The following is a 15,114-nucleotide window of genomic DNA, read 5'->3' as shown; positions in this document are numbered from 1 at the left end:
AATTTAAAAAAAAAAAAATAAAGAACTTCCTAGCCTACTTAAAGGACACCCTCTCCTCCCACACTAAAAATATCCCTCCCCATCTTTTAAAAAAAAAAGAAAAAGAAAAAGAAAAAAAAGAAAGAGAGAGAGAGAGAGAGAACTTTAATGCATAAGAAGTTAAATAAAGGTCAAATTAACAGAAAATAGCCCCAATGACATGGTGGTAACAGATGGTGTTGCAACTCAAAAGACCCAGAGATTCTACTGTATTCTGCAGCCATAAATACAGGCTTACAACAGTATAACGAAACAGACGTTCTTACTTTTTTAGTACACCTTTGGGTGGATCTGCATAACAGCATCAGAGTGGACTATGTGTAACTATTTCAGCCTTCTCACAGCCACAAGAAGTTAAGAGTTCCACACAGAAAACCAACTCCACTTGAAAAGAATTCCACTACAGGTTACTAGAGAGACATGGTGGGTGAGGTAATACAGATTACTGACAGACATTGCTACGACACATCTAGCTAAATTATGAGAGTGTTCTTACTACCTAGACAGAGCTATTAAAGCCAACGTAAGCTATCACTCTATTGGATGAGGGAACAGAAAATCCTCTCCCTGATGACACAGTTCACGTTCTTCAATCATAATTTGTCTTAAAGTGGCTCACTACACACTTCTTCTAAAAGAAGGCTACTTTAGACTGTAGTACAATTCTTTAGTATACCACCTCTATTGTCTTTTCTAAGATCTTTCAGCTCCTTGTTGAAGGACAAATATGTTCCCTATTTTATTTAGGCTATGAGCCCATTGTGTACAGTGAGGCTGGGGTAGGTTACTACAGCATAATGGCAGGTGCATGGCCCTGAGGCTGCCATCTGCCAGGAAGGAAGTGTTTTCTTCTAGGAGAGTGACAAATAATGTAAACAAAACACTGACTCACTCCTAATTTGTGGAAATCAAGCTACTACATTACTTGGTATTTTGCAATGTAGACGTTATATGGATTTTCCTTCATTTCTTTAACTATTTCTACATGCTGTTTATTAGAATAAAATACACTTAAGAGTTTATTTACACAGGGTTCTAACTCAGACAGCTATTCTGTGTTTATTGTATAACAGGGAGTGTACGCCTCTACGCACACAAGCTCCTTTTTAAAAAAATGTAGAGCATGTTAAATTATGAACTCCCGAAAAGACAGTATAGCTTCAGTGACTGAACTGTTAATTACCTATGCACAGGCAAATCTCAGTATCAGCTATTTAATGAGTTTATCTACAACTGAGTGAATGGTTTATTTCTTAGGCATGTTATTGGAATTAGCCAGGATGTGGGAAGAATATGGATATTTCACCAAAATCTTGCCCCCATGCTTTGTCTGTCTAATCCATTTGATTGTACACACATTGGGATAGGAACTCTTACCATGTGCATGTGAAGTGCCTACCACAATAGCACTCTGATCTCAGTTGTAGCCTCTAGGCACCACTGTAATACAAATAATAATCTAACAGAAAATATCTTGAAGGACAGTGAAAGCTCTATCTGAATTCAGAGCAAAACATATTAGTGACAACATCTGCAACTGGAAAAGAAGATAATTTATCAATAGTTTTTTAAAAATTCACAGAGATATTTATATTCATTTGGAAAATATTTCCTCATTCAAAAGCTTGAAATCATAATCTGCTTCTTTAAAAGAAAGACAAGGTGGTTGAGGCAATATCTTTTATTGGACCAACTTCTGTTGGTCTGACAAAAGATATTAACTCACCCACCTTGTCTTTCGAATATCCTAGGACCAACATGGCTATAATAACACTACAAACAACAGAAGATACTGAACCTTATAAGAACACATTTACCCCTCACTGCATTCAAACACTGACTTTTTTGTGTGTGTATATTTCCACACAGTGCAGAACCGCTGCCATTATGCTAGAAAAATTTTAAACATTTGTTTTGGAAAAAGAATTATATGGACTTTACATACTGATGTGGGGAAAAAACAGGAGAGAAACTCTGGGCCTGTTTTCCTGGTGCTGTGTTTCTTTAAAGGTATTTCCAAACAGACTGCATTTAATGCACAACAAGTTTAAAACAAACTTCTCCACTTTTGATAAAATCAAGTTATTTTTAGCAGCAGGTTTTCATCTACAGTACCAACTGTAAACACATTTGCATGTACATGAATGAATATGTAACTTAGCAGACTAGTCTCCACATAATGCATATTGTTTAGAAAACATCCAATAACATGCTAAGCATCAGTGTCTAGCTGCTTACACATTAGGGCAGGATGCACTTCTACCTTTCCCTAAAAAGTAAGTTGCTATACATGCTATCAGTTAAGTATTTTTATCCTTATGCAGACTCAATAAAGAAGTGGTGGGGGAGAGGGAGAGAGGAGGGAATTTCCATTTATCTCAATGAGTTTTAGATCAGGCCCTTAGAACCTAATCCTGCAACTCTCGCTCACAGAAAACATGACACTAAATTCAATGGGAATTTTGTTTTACAAAGACTGGGCCTGACAATGCAACCCTTGCTAACGGTCTACTCACGTGAATTTGGTTTCACCTAGTGCAAGTCTGCCCCTGGGGACCTCCTTACAAACATATGCAGAGAAGCAGATATAAAAAATAAATAGCTAGCGTTTTTAATTCAGAGAAGCAATGTGAAACTCAGAACAACAAAGCTCTCAGATACCAGGGTTGTAGGCACCAAAATGAGAACCTAGAGCTTGATACTGCAGCTACTGAAATCAGTGAGTACTATTGACTTCAATGAGCACAGGCTCAGACCCAGAGATAAGAGTTGTTCAAGAGTTCATTTTCAAGCAAATGCTATGAGGAACAAAATAGTAAATTTTCAGAGAGGTAGCCGTGTTAGTCTGTATACAGCAAAACCAATGGGAGTTCTATAGCACTTTAAAGACTAACAAATTTAATTTCAGCAGGGGTAAGCTTTCGTGGATGTATCTACATAGAAAAAAGTCTATTTGATAAGTTGTCTATATTTGTTTTAGATGATTTTATGCACTTTGCTAATATTATATTGAAAAATTAACAACTTTCAGCAAAACGCTGTCTTCACAATTTCAAAACACAAAATAAATGCATTCATGGACACAAACACAGTCCATAACTGAAGTATGCATATGCACAAATAGACATTACGCCACATGAAGATCTTTTCAAACATTTCTTAAGGATTTGTTTGCTAGATAGAAAAGACAGACATTTTGTTAAGTGTTGTTGCTGCTTTTGAGAAGATTTGGTTTAAACTGAAAATACCTGGATTGTATATACAATACTTTAACTTCCTAACATGGAAAGAGATCCACTACTTAAATTGACTACAGTGTAATTTTTCTGTATACACATGCCATGTTTCAATTTTTAGACCAGCTGCAATAAATATCATTAGTTATATTGAAATAAAAATAATAGTAAAACCAGCACAAAGAATCCAACATTATTTCCTCCTTGTAGGGGAGAAGGGGAATTCATGCAAAGTACGTCCTAATGCTCTTTCTGTTCATACATGCCTTTATATATTTTACTTACAACACAAGTGAATGTTAGTCTCTGCAGCTATCTTGAAAGAAATCAAGTTGTCAGAAACAATCATCAACCTAAGCATTTCCTCTGCCTTGAGCAATGACTGTCCTGGTTCACTTTAGAACAAAACCCACCATTCAACTTAGCCTATAACTATTTATCTTAAATGATTCAAAGTAACCATGACAATCTTTAAATGTTTAGTACAACTAAATATAATTTAAACCATAATGAGAAATAAATGTCAAATACATTTATGAGTTTTGGTATTTTAATCTCATTTTTAAAAATCTGACATCCGTATAATTAAAACAATTGAAAATGAAATTTTAAAGAAGTCAGCGGTCTCATTTAATTTTACAAAACTTATAGTTTGCAGTTTGTATTTTATGGGTTACACTGGCAGATTTGATACCTAGCCATTCCATTTTACCTCTAGTACAATGCAATCTGAAAGAGCAGCAGCTTATTTTCCAACAAGCATGTAAGGTGAAACTGGAACTTTTAAATTTTAACTGATTTATAATCACAGCCATATCAGATATAATAGGTTAACCAGTCTTTGAATCTATTAATTCTGAGGTGTATAACCCATTGCATGGCACTCAATCAATAAGAGAAAATACATTTAATACTAATTTATACTGAAAAAAAAAATTAGGCTTCTAAAAAGATTTACAAAGCTATATTTGAATGTTTACATAAAATTAACAAGACATTTTGATGAAAAGATGTATTTTTCTTTGATAAAGGCAATTAAAATATTTCCCTGCAGTTTCTGAAACAAACATTGTGGCAATCAGTATATAAGAACCAAAAAATGAAACTGACTTCTCTAGTTTTATTGTCCAAACTGAGCACAAAGGAAAAAAGTAAATCAGAGTTTCAGTTTTAACTAAGTGAAATTTTTTTCTAGATATGAACACTCTTAAACAGTATAAAACATAAAACCCTTACAACAATTATGAGCTAGTCATACAGTTAGTTACCTATTTTCAAAGAACACTACCTTACTTGACAACCTTTTTAAAAAAATGAAAGACAAGAAGGGAAAAAACAATCAATTGATCTCAATAGGTAGGTGCTTGCTATCACACTTTGGAAGACAAACTTCCAGCATTAGTGGAAAAAACTTCAAATTTTTTCAGAGAACATGTGGCTTCTGGAAAAAACAAAGATAATGGTCCTAATTTTAATATCCTTACAGGCAAAAAACTTCCAAGTAAGTCAATACTCAAGCATAATTACTATGCAGGTCTATGAACTTAATGGGAATTTTGCTGAAGGATTGCAGGAATAAAAATTAAAGGGTGAAATCCTGACTCCATTGAGGTCTTTAGTAATTTTGGCTTTAATAGAGTTAGGATTTCATTCAAAAGGTCAGATCTTCAGTTGGTGTAATTTGGCAGAACTCCAATGTAATGAACAATTTACACTAAATGAAGAACTGGGTGAAAATGTTTCCATAAATAAGGAAATACATACAGTAGCTCACACAATTTCTTTTACAAAAGGGTTGTTATTTCATACATAGAAAGCTGAATGCTAACTGATAATCAGCATATAACAAAAGAGAGTTTCCAGCTATTTAGTAAAGGCACTATTTTATTTGTATTTCAGAAAAAGGCAAATACTTGTTAAGATTGTCAGATGCCTGCACACTTTCAGAGTGCAGCAGAACTAAATTAACTAATAAATTCTGAATAATCTTTTTATTGTTGTTTTCAGCTATTTTGGTTTTGTTAGCTTGCTCTCATCATAACAGGATGACATTGGTTCAAAATTCAAAAAGCACATTATTCCTTAAAACAGACAGGCAAGTTACTAATGAACACCAAAGGCACATGATTAAATTTCTTTGTTTAAAAGGACAAAAAACTCAAACACAATGTTTAGCTACATAATAAAATATGTATCTTTATCTATAGATATGGAGAAGTATATGAACTGACTATGGTTTTACCTTTTTTTTTTTTTAAACAGTAACTGAAATATTAATGTCCTGATAAACCAATAGAATGAACTTGTTTTTCTAAAGATATGTATTAAGGAGCTCTTCATGTTGCTTCTTTTTAAAGAAGCATACATTTGTTTTAAAATTACTTCAAACAAAACTTAACTTCTTCTTAGCTTTGTTTGAAAGGATAAAGCTAATTCCCACTCAATAGCTTTAGTGCTTCAGTAAAAAATTAGTACAAACAACAAAGTAAACAATGCTCATCACATATAATGTAGGCTACCTCCATGGTGAACTGTATATAGTAATATCAGTTTATTTAACTCATCAGTAAAATGTAGCCAAATCATTCTGAACTGCCACTGTGTTAAAATAACAAACAAGAGTTAAACCAGTACCAGGTATCCTTAATATATATATATATATATTTATTTTTTCTATAATTTGTATGTGAAATATGAAAATCCTGTTAATCTTACAAATCAAGATTCTGAGAACTTTAAATTCCACTGTGAATAGTACTGGTGATCTTTAAGAAGTAGCAGTAGTAGTACTGTAAACAAACTTCAATGTGGTTATGTAAACAAAACCAAAATAGAAGCTCAGGAGTTGTAAATGTTAATAGCTTGGCTCAATAGCCCACTGCTGTACTTATGCATTAAGTTACTAAGGTAATATATTTGCACTTTCCTAATCAAACTGCTCTTTCTGTTTCAAATTAGCTCACTACAAATACCTGCAACATAAAACCCCCACTTCAAAATATGACCTGGAACACTAATCAACAGTTATGCAAACTGTTTCTTACTTATTTGTCCTGAAATTGGCCACACTTCTTCCTGAATAGAATGAGTGTATCTACAGGCAACAGACACACATTTTTCAGGGAAACAGAATGGCAGAAATAGTCATCAGCTGTGCCTCCTACAGTCAGCTCAGCACTCAAAGATGCTGATCTTCACTGCACATTCACATGCATATAAGAAACAGGAAAAGGAAGCCCACACACAAAAGAAAAAACTTAAAAACTCTCCCCACCATTCATCATTCTCTAAATTCATGTTGCTACATTTATTATATTATCTTTTTGTTAACTTTATCAGAGCTGCAGCTACAGTTTCTCCCTTAGCTAATTGAATGGAATTTCCAGTTTAATCCAATCTGGATGTTGGAAACCTGGACTGGATTAAAATGCTCCCAACTTCCCCCTCTTCACCCCATCGAGTTCCCTTCTGGTCAGCAGTTAGAGGATAATGTGCAAGACAAGTGGTGATTCCCCAGCAAGGGTTTGTTATGCAGTTGGGGGCTATGGGTGGGTCAAGCAAAACTCCATTATTGTTAAACTCAATTTACAACTAAATACAAGAGAGCTCATTTTATTAAACAAATTCCAATGTACAAACCACAGCCAAACTTTTATTTTTATATATATATATATATATATATATAAGGCAATGTAACCATGTAATGTAATTGCAGTATTCACACTGATTATGACAAAGCATGTAAATCCTGAAACCAACTTAAGAAAACTACAGATAACGGACAAGTCTGTCTCTGTCCTTAACTCTCCCATTCAGTGTAAGTGTTCATGTTCATCTTGTAAAATGTTGACATTTTAATCAACAATCCTCTCAATTAGGTTCAAAGCTTGCTCTACAAATGGTGAGAGTCTCCACTTTCATCTCTTCCATATTTGTGCACTTCCTATCAAAATAAATCATTTTCTTCTTCAAAATCAACCAGTCAATGATCAACGGAACAAAAACCCATACAAGGGGCTGTCAGAAATGGCCACTTTTTACTTATAACTGATTACCTGTATCAAAACTATAAATGTTTTGAAAGCAAAACCTAGAAAGGTTATTCACCCCTATCATTTCAGCTCCTTAGGCCTATAAGGACACATTACAGCTTATAGGTTAAAAATGCCCTGGTGCAATAATAAAGAGGATCCCTATGGTGTCTCAATCATTAACTTTTAATCCTTGGCATATTGTCTGTTCCCGATCTCCTCAATTGTAGCATAGACTTTCCCTCTTGTTAGGAAGTTTTTTATAGCCCGGCTAGCACCTCTGTAAAGGAACAGATACACCATTAAAACAGAAAATCTCTCTCAAATTAAGCTTTAGATTGTTTAGAGGAGTTTTTATATTCAAGCACCCTGCATTTGAGATCCATTTAAAAAGCAAACCAACCAACTGGCCATTAACTGTGATTCAGCTGCCAGCAGCCCATTAGTTACACATCACTCCAAGATAGGCTTTTAAACAAAATTTGCAAAACACTATGTAACAGTCATACACACAGTGACTTCTGAAAAGATCAATGTTTTTACATGGTCACTACAGATGTATGCCAAAACTTTCACAACAGGTCAAAATAACTGAGAGGGCCAAGGATCTGTTGGTAATCTGATGAGCCCCCTCTCCCTGTCTTTTAACTCAAGTTTTATGAACCCTTAAGCATTCTTTTGAAGCTGCATTAAGACTACCTACTTTTTGGATACCAAACACTTTGCAAAATTCTTATTTAACTGCAGCTCTGTAGCATGTCCAAAATACAGAATTGTGTACTTATTGGTTTCTGTTCCTATGCCAAGAAGTGCACTCAATGCAACAGGATTTAAGAGGGAGGAGGAAACACTGAACATTTAAGTGTTTCCTTGTATACAGATACCATGAGGTCCCTCAGGGATAATTTACTACTTGATGTTTTACTTGGAAAGTTTACAGAGCTGAGAAAGAGAGAGAAACCATGCCCTGCACGGCAACATACCATAGTTAGAAATACAAATAATATAGCTCACTGTGAGAGCGACCTACACTCACCTTTCACAGCTGTTGCTTCTTTCAGGTTGTGGGAGAGGAAGTCTATGCTGGCATAGGCGTTCCTCTCCACTCCATTGCTGTCCCCATTCAGGGCGTGCCTGCCTTTGGGTCTGGCTTTGTCACAGTTTGCCAGGCTCCCATCCACCACGTCTATGGCGATGTAGTTGAGGCCGTTCTGGAAGCCGGCGGAGGTCTCCCGGCACATGGGGCTGCCGTGCTCCTCCTCCAGGCCTTCGCTTTTCCTGAGAGACACGTTCTCCACCGAGGCCGAGTTGTGCCTTTTGGGGTTATGTGCAAAGGAAGGGGACACGGGGGTCACAGTGGTGGTGGAGGAGAAGGTCTCCGAGCTGTGCCGCCGGCGCCCCTGGGGATCCGCCCGGATGACCTTGGCCCCGCGGTTGGGGTCCGGGGGCGGGCTGGAGAGGATGAAAGCCTCCACCCCGACCAGGGTGAGTCTCTTCACCCCGCCCGTGGGGCTGGTGACCCGGGCACTTTCTGGCTTCTGGGAGATGGGCTGGGGCGGGGTGGTGGCCATGCCGAAGGTCATCTCGGTGTAATCCCCCCCGTCGGGCGGGCTGGACAGGCAGGCCACCCCCACCGCCGCCTGCAGGTAGCGCCCGTCGGGCCGGCCGCTGCTGGAGCAAGAGTCCGGGGAGATCGCTTCCAGGGAGCCCACCGAGACCGGCCCCGCCTGCGAGCCGAAGTCGATGTTCATGTAGTCGGAGAGGGGCGAACGCCTCCGCCCGGCGCCCGAGCCCAGCGAGGAGGCCGGGCTGTCGGCCGGCAGCGAGGGCGGCGAGTCGGCGGCCGCCTCCCCGAAGTCGATGTTGATGTACTCGCCGGGGCTCTGGGGCTCGGGCGGCAAGGGGTGCTCGTGCATGCTGGGCAGCAGCGTCCGCAGAGTGTCCAGGGAGAGGCGGCTGGGCCGCACCGCCCGCGGGCCCCGCTGGCTCAGGAAGCTCTCGGTCCGGCTGTGCCGTAGCGGGGAAGGCACCGTGTGGCTGGAGGGGGCGGCGGGGCGCACGCCGCAGGCCGGCTCCTCCGGGATCAGCCTGCCCGGGGAGCTCATGAACACGTACTGGTCGCTGTCCTTGGCCGGCTCTTGGCTGGGGCAGGGGCAGGAGCGGGGCAGGGAGCTGCTGGCGTAGGCGGCCTTCGAGGGGTCGCTGCCGCCGGGCCCCGGGGCGAAGAAGTCGGCGGGCGAGGCGGCGGGCGGCCCGTGCTGGGGCTCCCGCGGGGACATGCTGATGTAGTCCCCGCTGCTCAGCCTCCCGTCCGAGCTCTCCACCGACAGGCGGGAGCCGCCCCACATGCGCATGTAGCCGCTGTCGTCCGGGGAGCTCTCCCCGGGGGAGCTGGTCTTGTAGCCGCCGCTGCCCGCCCCGACCCGCGGCTGCAGGATCTGCTTGGGAGCCGACACGCTGGTGGGGCTCATGGGCATGTAGTCGTCACCGGCCCGGCTGCCCGGCCCCAACGCCGCGGCCACCCCGGGCGTCATGGGCATGTAGCAGTCGTCCCCTCCGTTGCTGCCGCCGCCGCCGCCCCCTGCCGGCGGCCCCAAGTTGGTGCTGCTGCTGCCGGAGCTGCGGTGGGAGCCGATCTCGATGTCCCCGTAGTCCTCGGGGTAGGGGGTGTAGGTCACTTTGGGGGAGGCCGCTGCGTGGCACGAGGGGAAGAGGCGGCCAGAGCTGCCGGCGAAGGTGGCCCGCATCAGGGTGTACTCGTCCAGGGAGGCGGAGGAGACCTGCGGGGGGGCGGCCCGCTGGCGGCACGGCGTGGTCAGCGAGTAAGTCCGCTTCCTGGGGCCCTTGTCCCCCGCCGACTCCGGGCAGGGCCGGTAGCAGAGCCGGCCGCTGTGGGGCCGCTCCATGGCCATGTAGCCGTACAGCTCCGCGCCGGCCCCGAGGTCCCGCACCGGGGGGGTCTCGGCGATGGACTCGGGCGTGTTGCTGCGGTTGCTGGCGGTGGAGAAGGGCCGCAGGTCGCCACCCGGGCTGGAGCCGTATTCGTCGAAGGACATGAAGCCCGGGTCGCTGGGGGAGCCGGACACGGAGGCGCTGCCGCTGGACAGGCGCTGCGGCTGGTGCGGGTGGGGGGGCTCGGAGCCGAGGCCGCTGCTGGAGGAGAGGCTGATGGGGCTGGTGGCGGAGGGGGGCGAGTGAGAGACGGGCATGGACATGGAGCGGCTATTCTGCAGGCCGCCCCCGGGGGGCACCGGTCCCAGCTTCCCCCCCGGCCTGGCGCTGCTACTGAGAGTGTGCGAGCGGCTCAAGGCGGTCCGCACCGGGACGGGGCTCATGGGGCTGCCGGCGACCGAGCCCGCTCTGCAGCCATCCCCTTCGCTGGCCGTCCGCACCCGGCCCGGGCTGCCTTTGGTGCCGGCGTTGGCCCCGGCCGCCAGGCTGTCCGTGCGGGAGCGGCGCAGCAAGCCGGTCTGGCTGGGCGGCAGGTTGACCAGGTGGTGGTGCCGGCGGCCGGGCACGGTGATGGGGTGGGTGGAGGAGGTTCCGAGGCCGCCGGGCCCGGCGGCGCCCCCGGAGGAGGAGGAGGAGGACGACTGGCTCTTGCTGCGGGGCCGGAACTCGGACAGCTCCTTCAGAGCCTTCATGGCCTCCAGGATGGTCTCGTGGATGTTCTGCGCCACCACCGAGTCGTCCGCCTGCATCCAGAGCTCGCCGGGCCCGGTGGCCGCCGACCGCCCCACCTCCATGAAGAAGAAGCTGTCGGAGTGGCCGCAGCGGCGGATGTTCATCAGCTGCAGCGTGACCGAGGGCAGCTCGCAGTTGAGGCGCACGAAGCCGATGGTGCGAGCGGAGAGGCAGAGCCGGTGCACCCCGGTCAGGTTCTTACTCTGGCCCAGGCCCTTCGGCTTGAGCGTCACCTGCCAGACCTCCCGGTAGGCAGCGCTGGCCGGGGTGATCAGCCCGTAGTTGAGGTCCTCGCAGGCGCCGGCCAGGGAGGAGGAGGCGGCGGCGCTGCCGGGGGAAGAGAAGGGCGAGGAGAGGTGGCGAAGCGGCGAGCCCTGGCAGGCGTTTTTGCCCTCGTTGAGCAGATCGGTCAGGGCCCGGTACCAGCCCTCCTGCTCCTGCTCGTTCTCGGCCGCCACGGCGAAATACTCGTCCTTGGTGTAGAGGGCGATCAGGTACTTGTGCTTGGCGTCCGCCCGCTTGTTGATGTTGAGGCAGGAATCCAGCGCGATCACCCGCTTGGGAGCCCCGGACTTGTTCTTCCATTTCTTCTCGTTCTCGTAGTACTCCAGCCGGGCGCCCCCCGCCCCGGGCTGCTCCTCGCCGCTGCCGCCGGGTCCCCGCAGCACGAAGAAGCGCTTGTGCCCGTGCTTCTGCTTGCGCAGGTAGCCGCATTTCCTCACGCTCTGGTGGTTGTTGTTGTTGTTGAGGTTGGGACCCGGAGGGGAATGCAGGGGGGGCAGCAGCCCCAGCAGCGTGGGGCTCGCCATCCCCAGCCCAGGGCGTGGGGCAGGGGTGACCGAGCTCTTAGCGCCCCGGGACAGGGCGGAGGGGGGAGTTATTCCCCGGGTCCCCCCGGAGCTGCTGCGACCCTGGCTCCTCTCTAAAGCTCGGGGGTGATGGTGCTGCTGCTGGTGCTGCTGCTGCCGCCCTGGCTTCCCCGTGCTGCCGGTGTTTGCTGCTGCCCAAGGTCCTCTAGATCCCGGGCGCTGCTGCTGCTGCTGCTGCTGCTGCTGCCGCCGCCGCCGCCGCTGCTCTCCGGCTGCTCTGCGCTCGCCGCTGCCGCTTGTCTCGGTAACAGTTTAACAGTAAGTAACACATTGCGCACCAAGGGCTGAACTAAAGAGCAAAACAACACGTGACCCGCTGAGTTACCGAGACGCTCACACACACCGAGACAACCCGGGGGGAAGGGGGAGAGGCCATCAATCCGCCGCCAGCTTCCTACGGCATTGGGCGCCGCGCCGGGGAAAGGACGGCGCCGTGCGCCAATACGGGGTGGGGGGAGGACGCCGAGCCGAGAGAGGCGGGTTGTCATTGGCTTGTTTGCGCGTCCCATCCTCCCCTCTCAGCCTCTGCTTCTTTTCCCGCCCACCCCACTTCCTCCCTCCTCTTCCACGCACGCTAGCTGGTCGCCTGGCCCCTTCCTCCCCCCCCGAGAGAGAGCCGCGCGGACAGACACGCACCCAGGAGCTTGCCTAAAAAAAACCCCCGATCTATCTACCGTGAAGCCCAAATGAAAAAGGCGAGCTGGGCGCGGGGCTGCGGAGCCCGCTGTCAGCGAAAGATCACGTTCGCAGACCATCTCGCCGGGCGGGAAAGGGGGGGGGGTGCAGGCGCCAGCTGATTCTCACCCACCCAATGCAGGATCATCAGTGACTTGACCATACACGAGAGGTGAAAAAAGGAGAGGGGGACACAAGGATTTCCGTGTGTGTGTGTGTGTGTGTGTGTGTGTAGCCGTGACAGAGGAGACTGGGGCGGGCTGATGTTTACTACTCCAGGGCTGGGAGCGGAGGGGAGGTTTCCGCCCGCTCTCGAGAATGATGGACCATTTTCTTCAAAAGCAAGAAGGAGCATGGGCCAAAGGTGGCGGAGATGGCCATGTAGCCATCTAACCAGCCACCTTCTTGTGGGCCTCCCCCACCCCGGCTCTGCCGCCCACATCAAGCCTGAATGCGGTTAATGATGATGGGCAGGGGGATCGAAACCCAGACAGGGGGAAGTCCTGCCCTGGACAGACGGACAGATACCTGAGAAGACTATCATTCATGCTTTGGTCACGTTTGTGTAGCTTGTCATGGCAATAAAGCCTTACTGCATTGCCTGGTCCTCCCGTGTATCCCCAGGCAACAGAGCTGCCCTCCGTCTGTCTGCCGAGTCCTCCCCACCCACTGCACACACCAAAGTTTGCCGTCCTCGTGCTTCTCCAGCTCCACGCACCTCTCCAAGCCTGTTTGGTCCCTCCGTGTCCACGGCCACACGCCTCCCTCTCTCCCCCACATCATGCGGTCACCATCCACCTCTGGGGGGGGGGTCGTCTCACACCCACACACCACAGCTTGCCCGAGCCCCCCGTACACATCAGAGCTTGTCTGGTCTCCCTCCTTGTCTTGCCTCCACGCTAGAGAGTGCCTGCCCCGTCCCCTTGGGAGGGCCCCCCTACACACACACTGGAGCTTGCTAGTTCTTCCCCCACTGCACTGGCCACCTGGGCTTCCCCTCCCCGAATCCAGAGCTTCCTTAGCCGCCCCAAATCACTAGTAGGTAGGCGTTCCCTGCCCATCCCAGTCCTCCTCCAGCCCTCCCTGAACCCGGCCCATACAGCTGCGCCCAAACCTTTAGTCTCTCGCTCCCCCTTTCACGCCTTTCCTCGTGGCTTCCCCCCCTTACGCAAAGCAGAGGAGAATTGGGGGCGCTGCTGCAGTTTGTCACTGCTCAGGGGCTTGTTTTGCACAGTCGCTGTGGCCGTGTAGCGAGGCAATGCCACCCGGAGAGTGGAGGCCGGGGGGAGGAGGGGCAGCACGTTGTTCATTTTTAATTAAAGCCATCAATTGATCGCCGGGTTTTACACTGGCTGGCGTTCGTGTTTCCCTGCGAAACAAAACCAGCCGCACTGGGGGATTAGGGCACACAGAGGCAATTAAGTAATGAGTTGTGAAGGGGGGGGGGTGTAGCCTTCACCTCCCCCCGCCGTGTTTACACGCTGGAAATGTGCCGGCCGCAGTGTGTTTGCTTTGCAGGCTGTTTTCCTTTCCTCGTTGTGACGAAGGTGCGCGGCGCACACGACGAGTCCATGTTTTTCCGACCATTCTCAGCGCCGATTTGTGTGTTCCGTGGCTCTGTTTTCCACGGCTACGGTCGAGCTTTGGGCGAGGGGATAACGCCGGCCCCTACTCACCCTTGTGCAAAGCCCCAGCTGATGACCAGCTTTCAATGAAACTGCTTGTTTACGAGAATCCGAATTAGGCATCTCCCTGGATTTACACACACAGCTAACAACAAACGGCGCGAGCAATACGCCCCTTGTTTTTACTGACGCCGGAAGGTGTAGGGGCGGAATTACAGAAGCGGGAGGTGATTTACCCTCTGATGTCCGCGTCCCATGGCACTCCGTGGGGGAGCAGGAGCAGCACGGAGCCCAGCAAAGCTCTCTGTTCTCTTCTATGCGTGGGGATTCAACAGAGGGGGAAGTTGGGAACCAGACAAGGTCTATGATGCGTGTGGGTGGGGAGGGGGCGGTCGGGAACAGAGGGACCTGGCGAGCTGTAGCGTGTGTGTGTAGGGGGTGGAGAAAGAGTGGGAACCGGAGATGATCTGTGATGTGCGTGTCTGGGGGAGGAGGCAGTGGGGAACTGAGTGGGAACCACCAAAGACGACGGTGTGTGTGTAACTATGGGGAGGGAGCGGTGGGTGCGGAAGAGGGGGTTTGATGAGCTGTACGGCCTCTGGAGGTGGGGAGGGGGACCAGACAAACTCCGTGGTGGTGGGTGTATGTATAGCCCCTGTGACAGAGGACTTCAAAATAATTGCTCGTTCTAAAGCATGCAGCATATAACACACCGTGGTGGGAAAAGGGAAAGTTATAATAAGAGTCTTGGGATAAAGGAAAAAGTATTTGTTGCAAATCTCCAGCCCAGGCTGGTTTTAATCACAGCCATATCTTCTCTCTTCCTAGACGCGCTCGCAAAAGCTTCTCTCTTGCATATGCTTCGGAGGTGGCAGGGGATCAGACAAACATTCTTGTTTTGAATTTTCTGTTCGGAATATCATCGGGACATTAACGTGTCTGTACGTTATGCAGC

At 48.1% G+C, this 15,114-nt stretch overlaps 1 protein-coding gene across 2 annotated transcripts in view; it reads right to left on the bottom strand.

Annotated features, from left to right (window-relative positions):
- Window positions 1-12,007, bottom strand: part of IRS2 (insulin receptor substrate 2) — a 33,650-nt gene extending 21,643 nt beyond the window's left edge. The window contains exons 1-2 of one of the 2 annotated variants that reach the window (XM_067563708.1): window positions 8,343-12,007; window positions 5,695-7,586 (exon numbers count right to left, since the gene is read on the bottom strand). In XM_067563708.1, the coding sequence (XP_067419809.1) occupies window positions 7,567-7,586; window positions 8,343-11,799 (3,477 nt within the window). In that variant the 5' untranslated portion in view covers window positions 11,800-12,007 and the 3' untranslated portion in view covers window positions 5,695-7,566. Of the gene's footprint in view, window positions 1-5,694; window positions 7,587-8,342 lie in introns of those variants that run through there. The other variant, XM_067563709.1, reaches the window with a different exon arrangement.
- Window positions 12,008-15,114: the final 3,107 nt, after the last annotated feature.

Source organism: Emydura macquarii, unplaced genomic scaffold, assembly GCF_026122565.2.
Source record: "Emydura macquarii macquarii isolate MOO-44397 ecotype Brisbane River unplaced genomic scaffold, CSIRO-AGI_Emac_v2 contig_2531, whole genome shotgun sequence".
Classification (NCBI taxonomy): Eukaryota; Metazoa; Chordata; order Testudines; family Chelidae; genus Emydura; species Emydura macquarii.
This window is presented reverse-complemented; position numbering and strand designations above follow the sequence as displayed.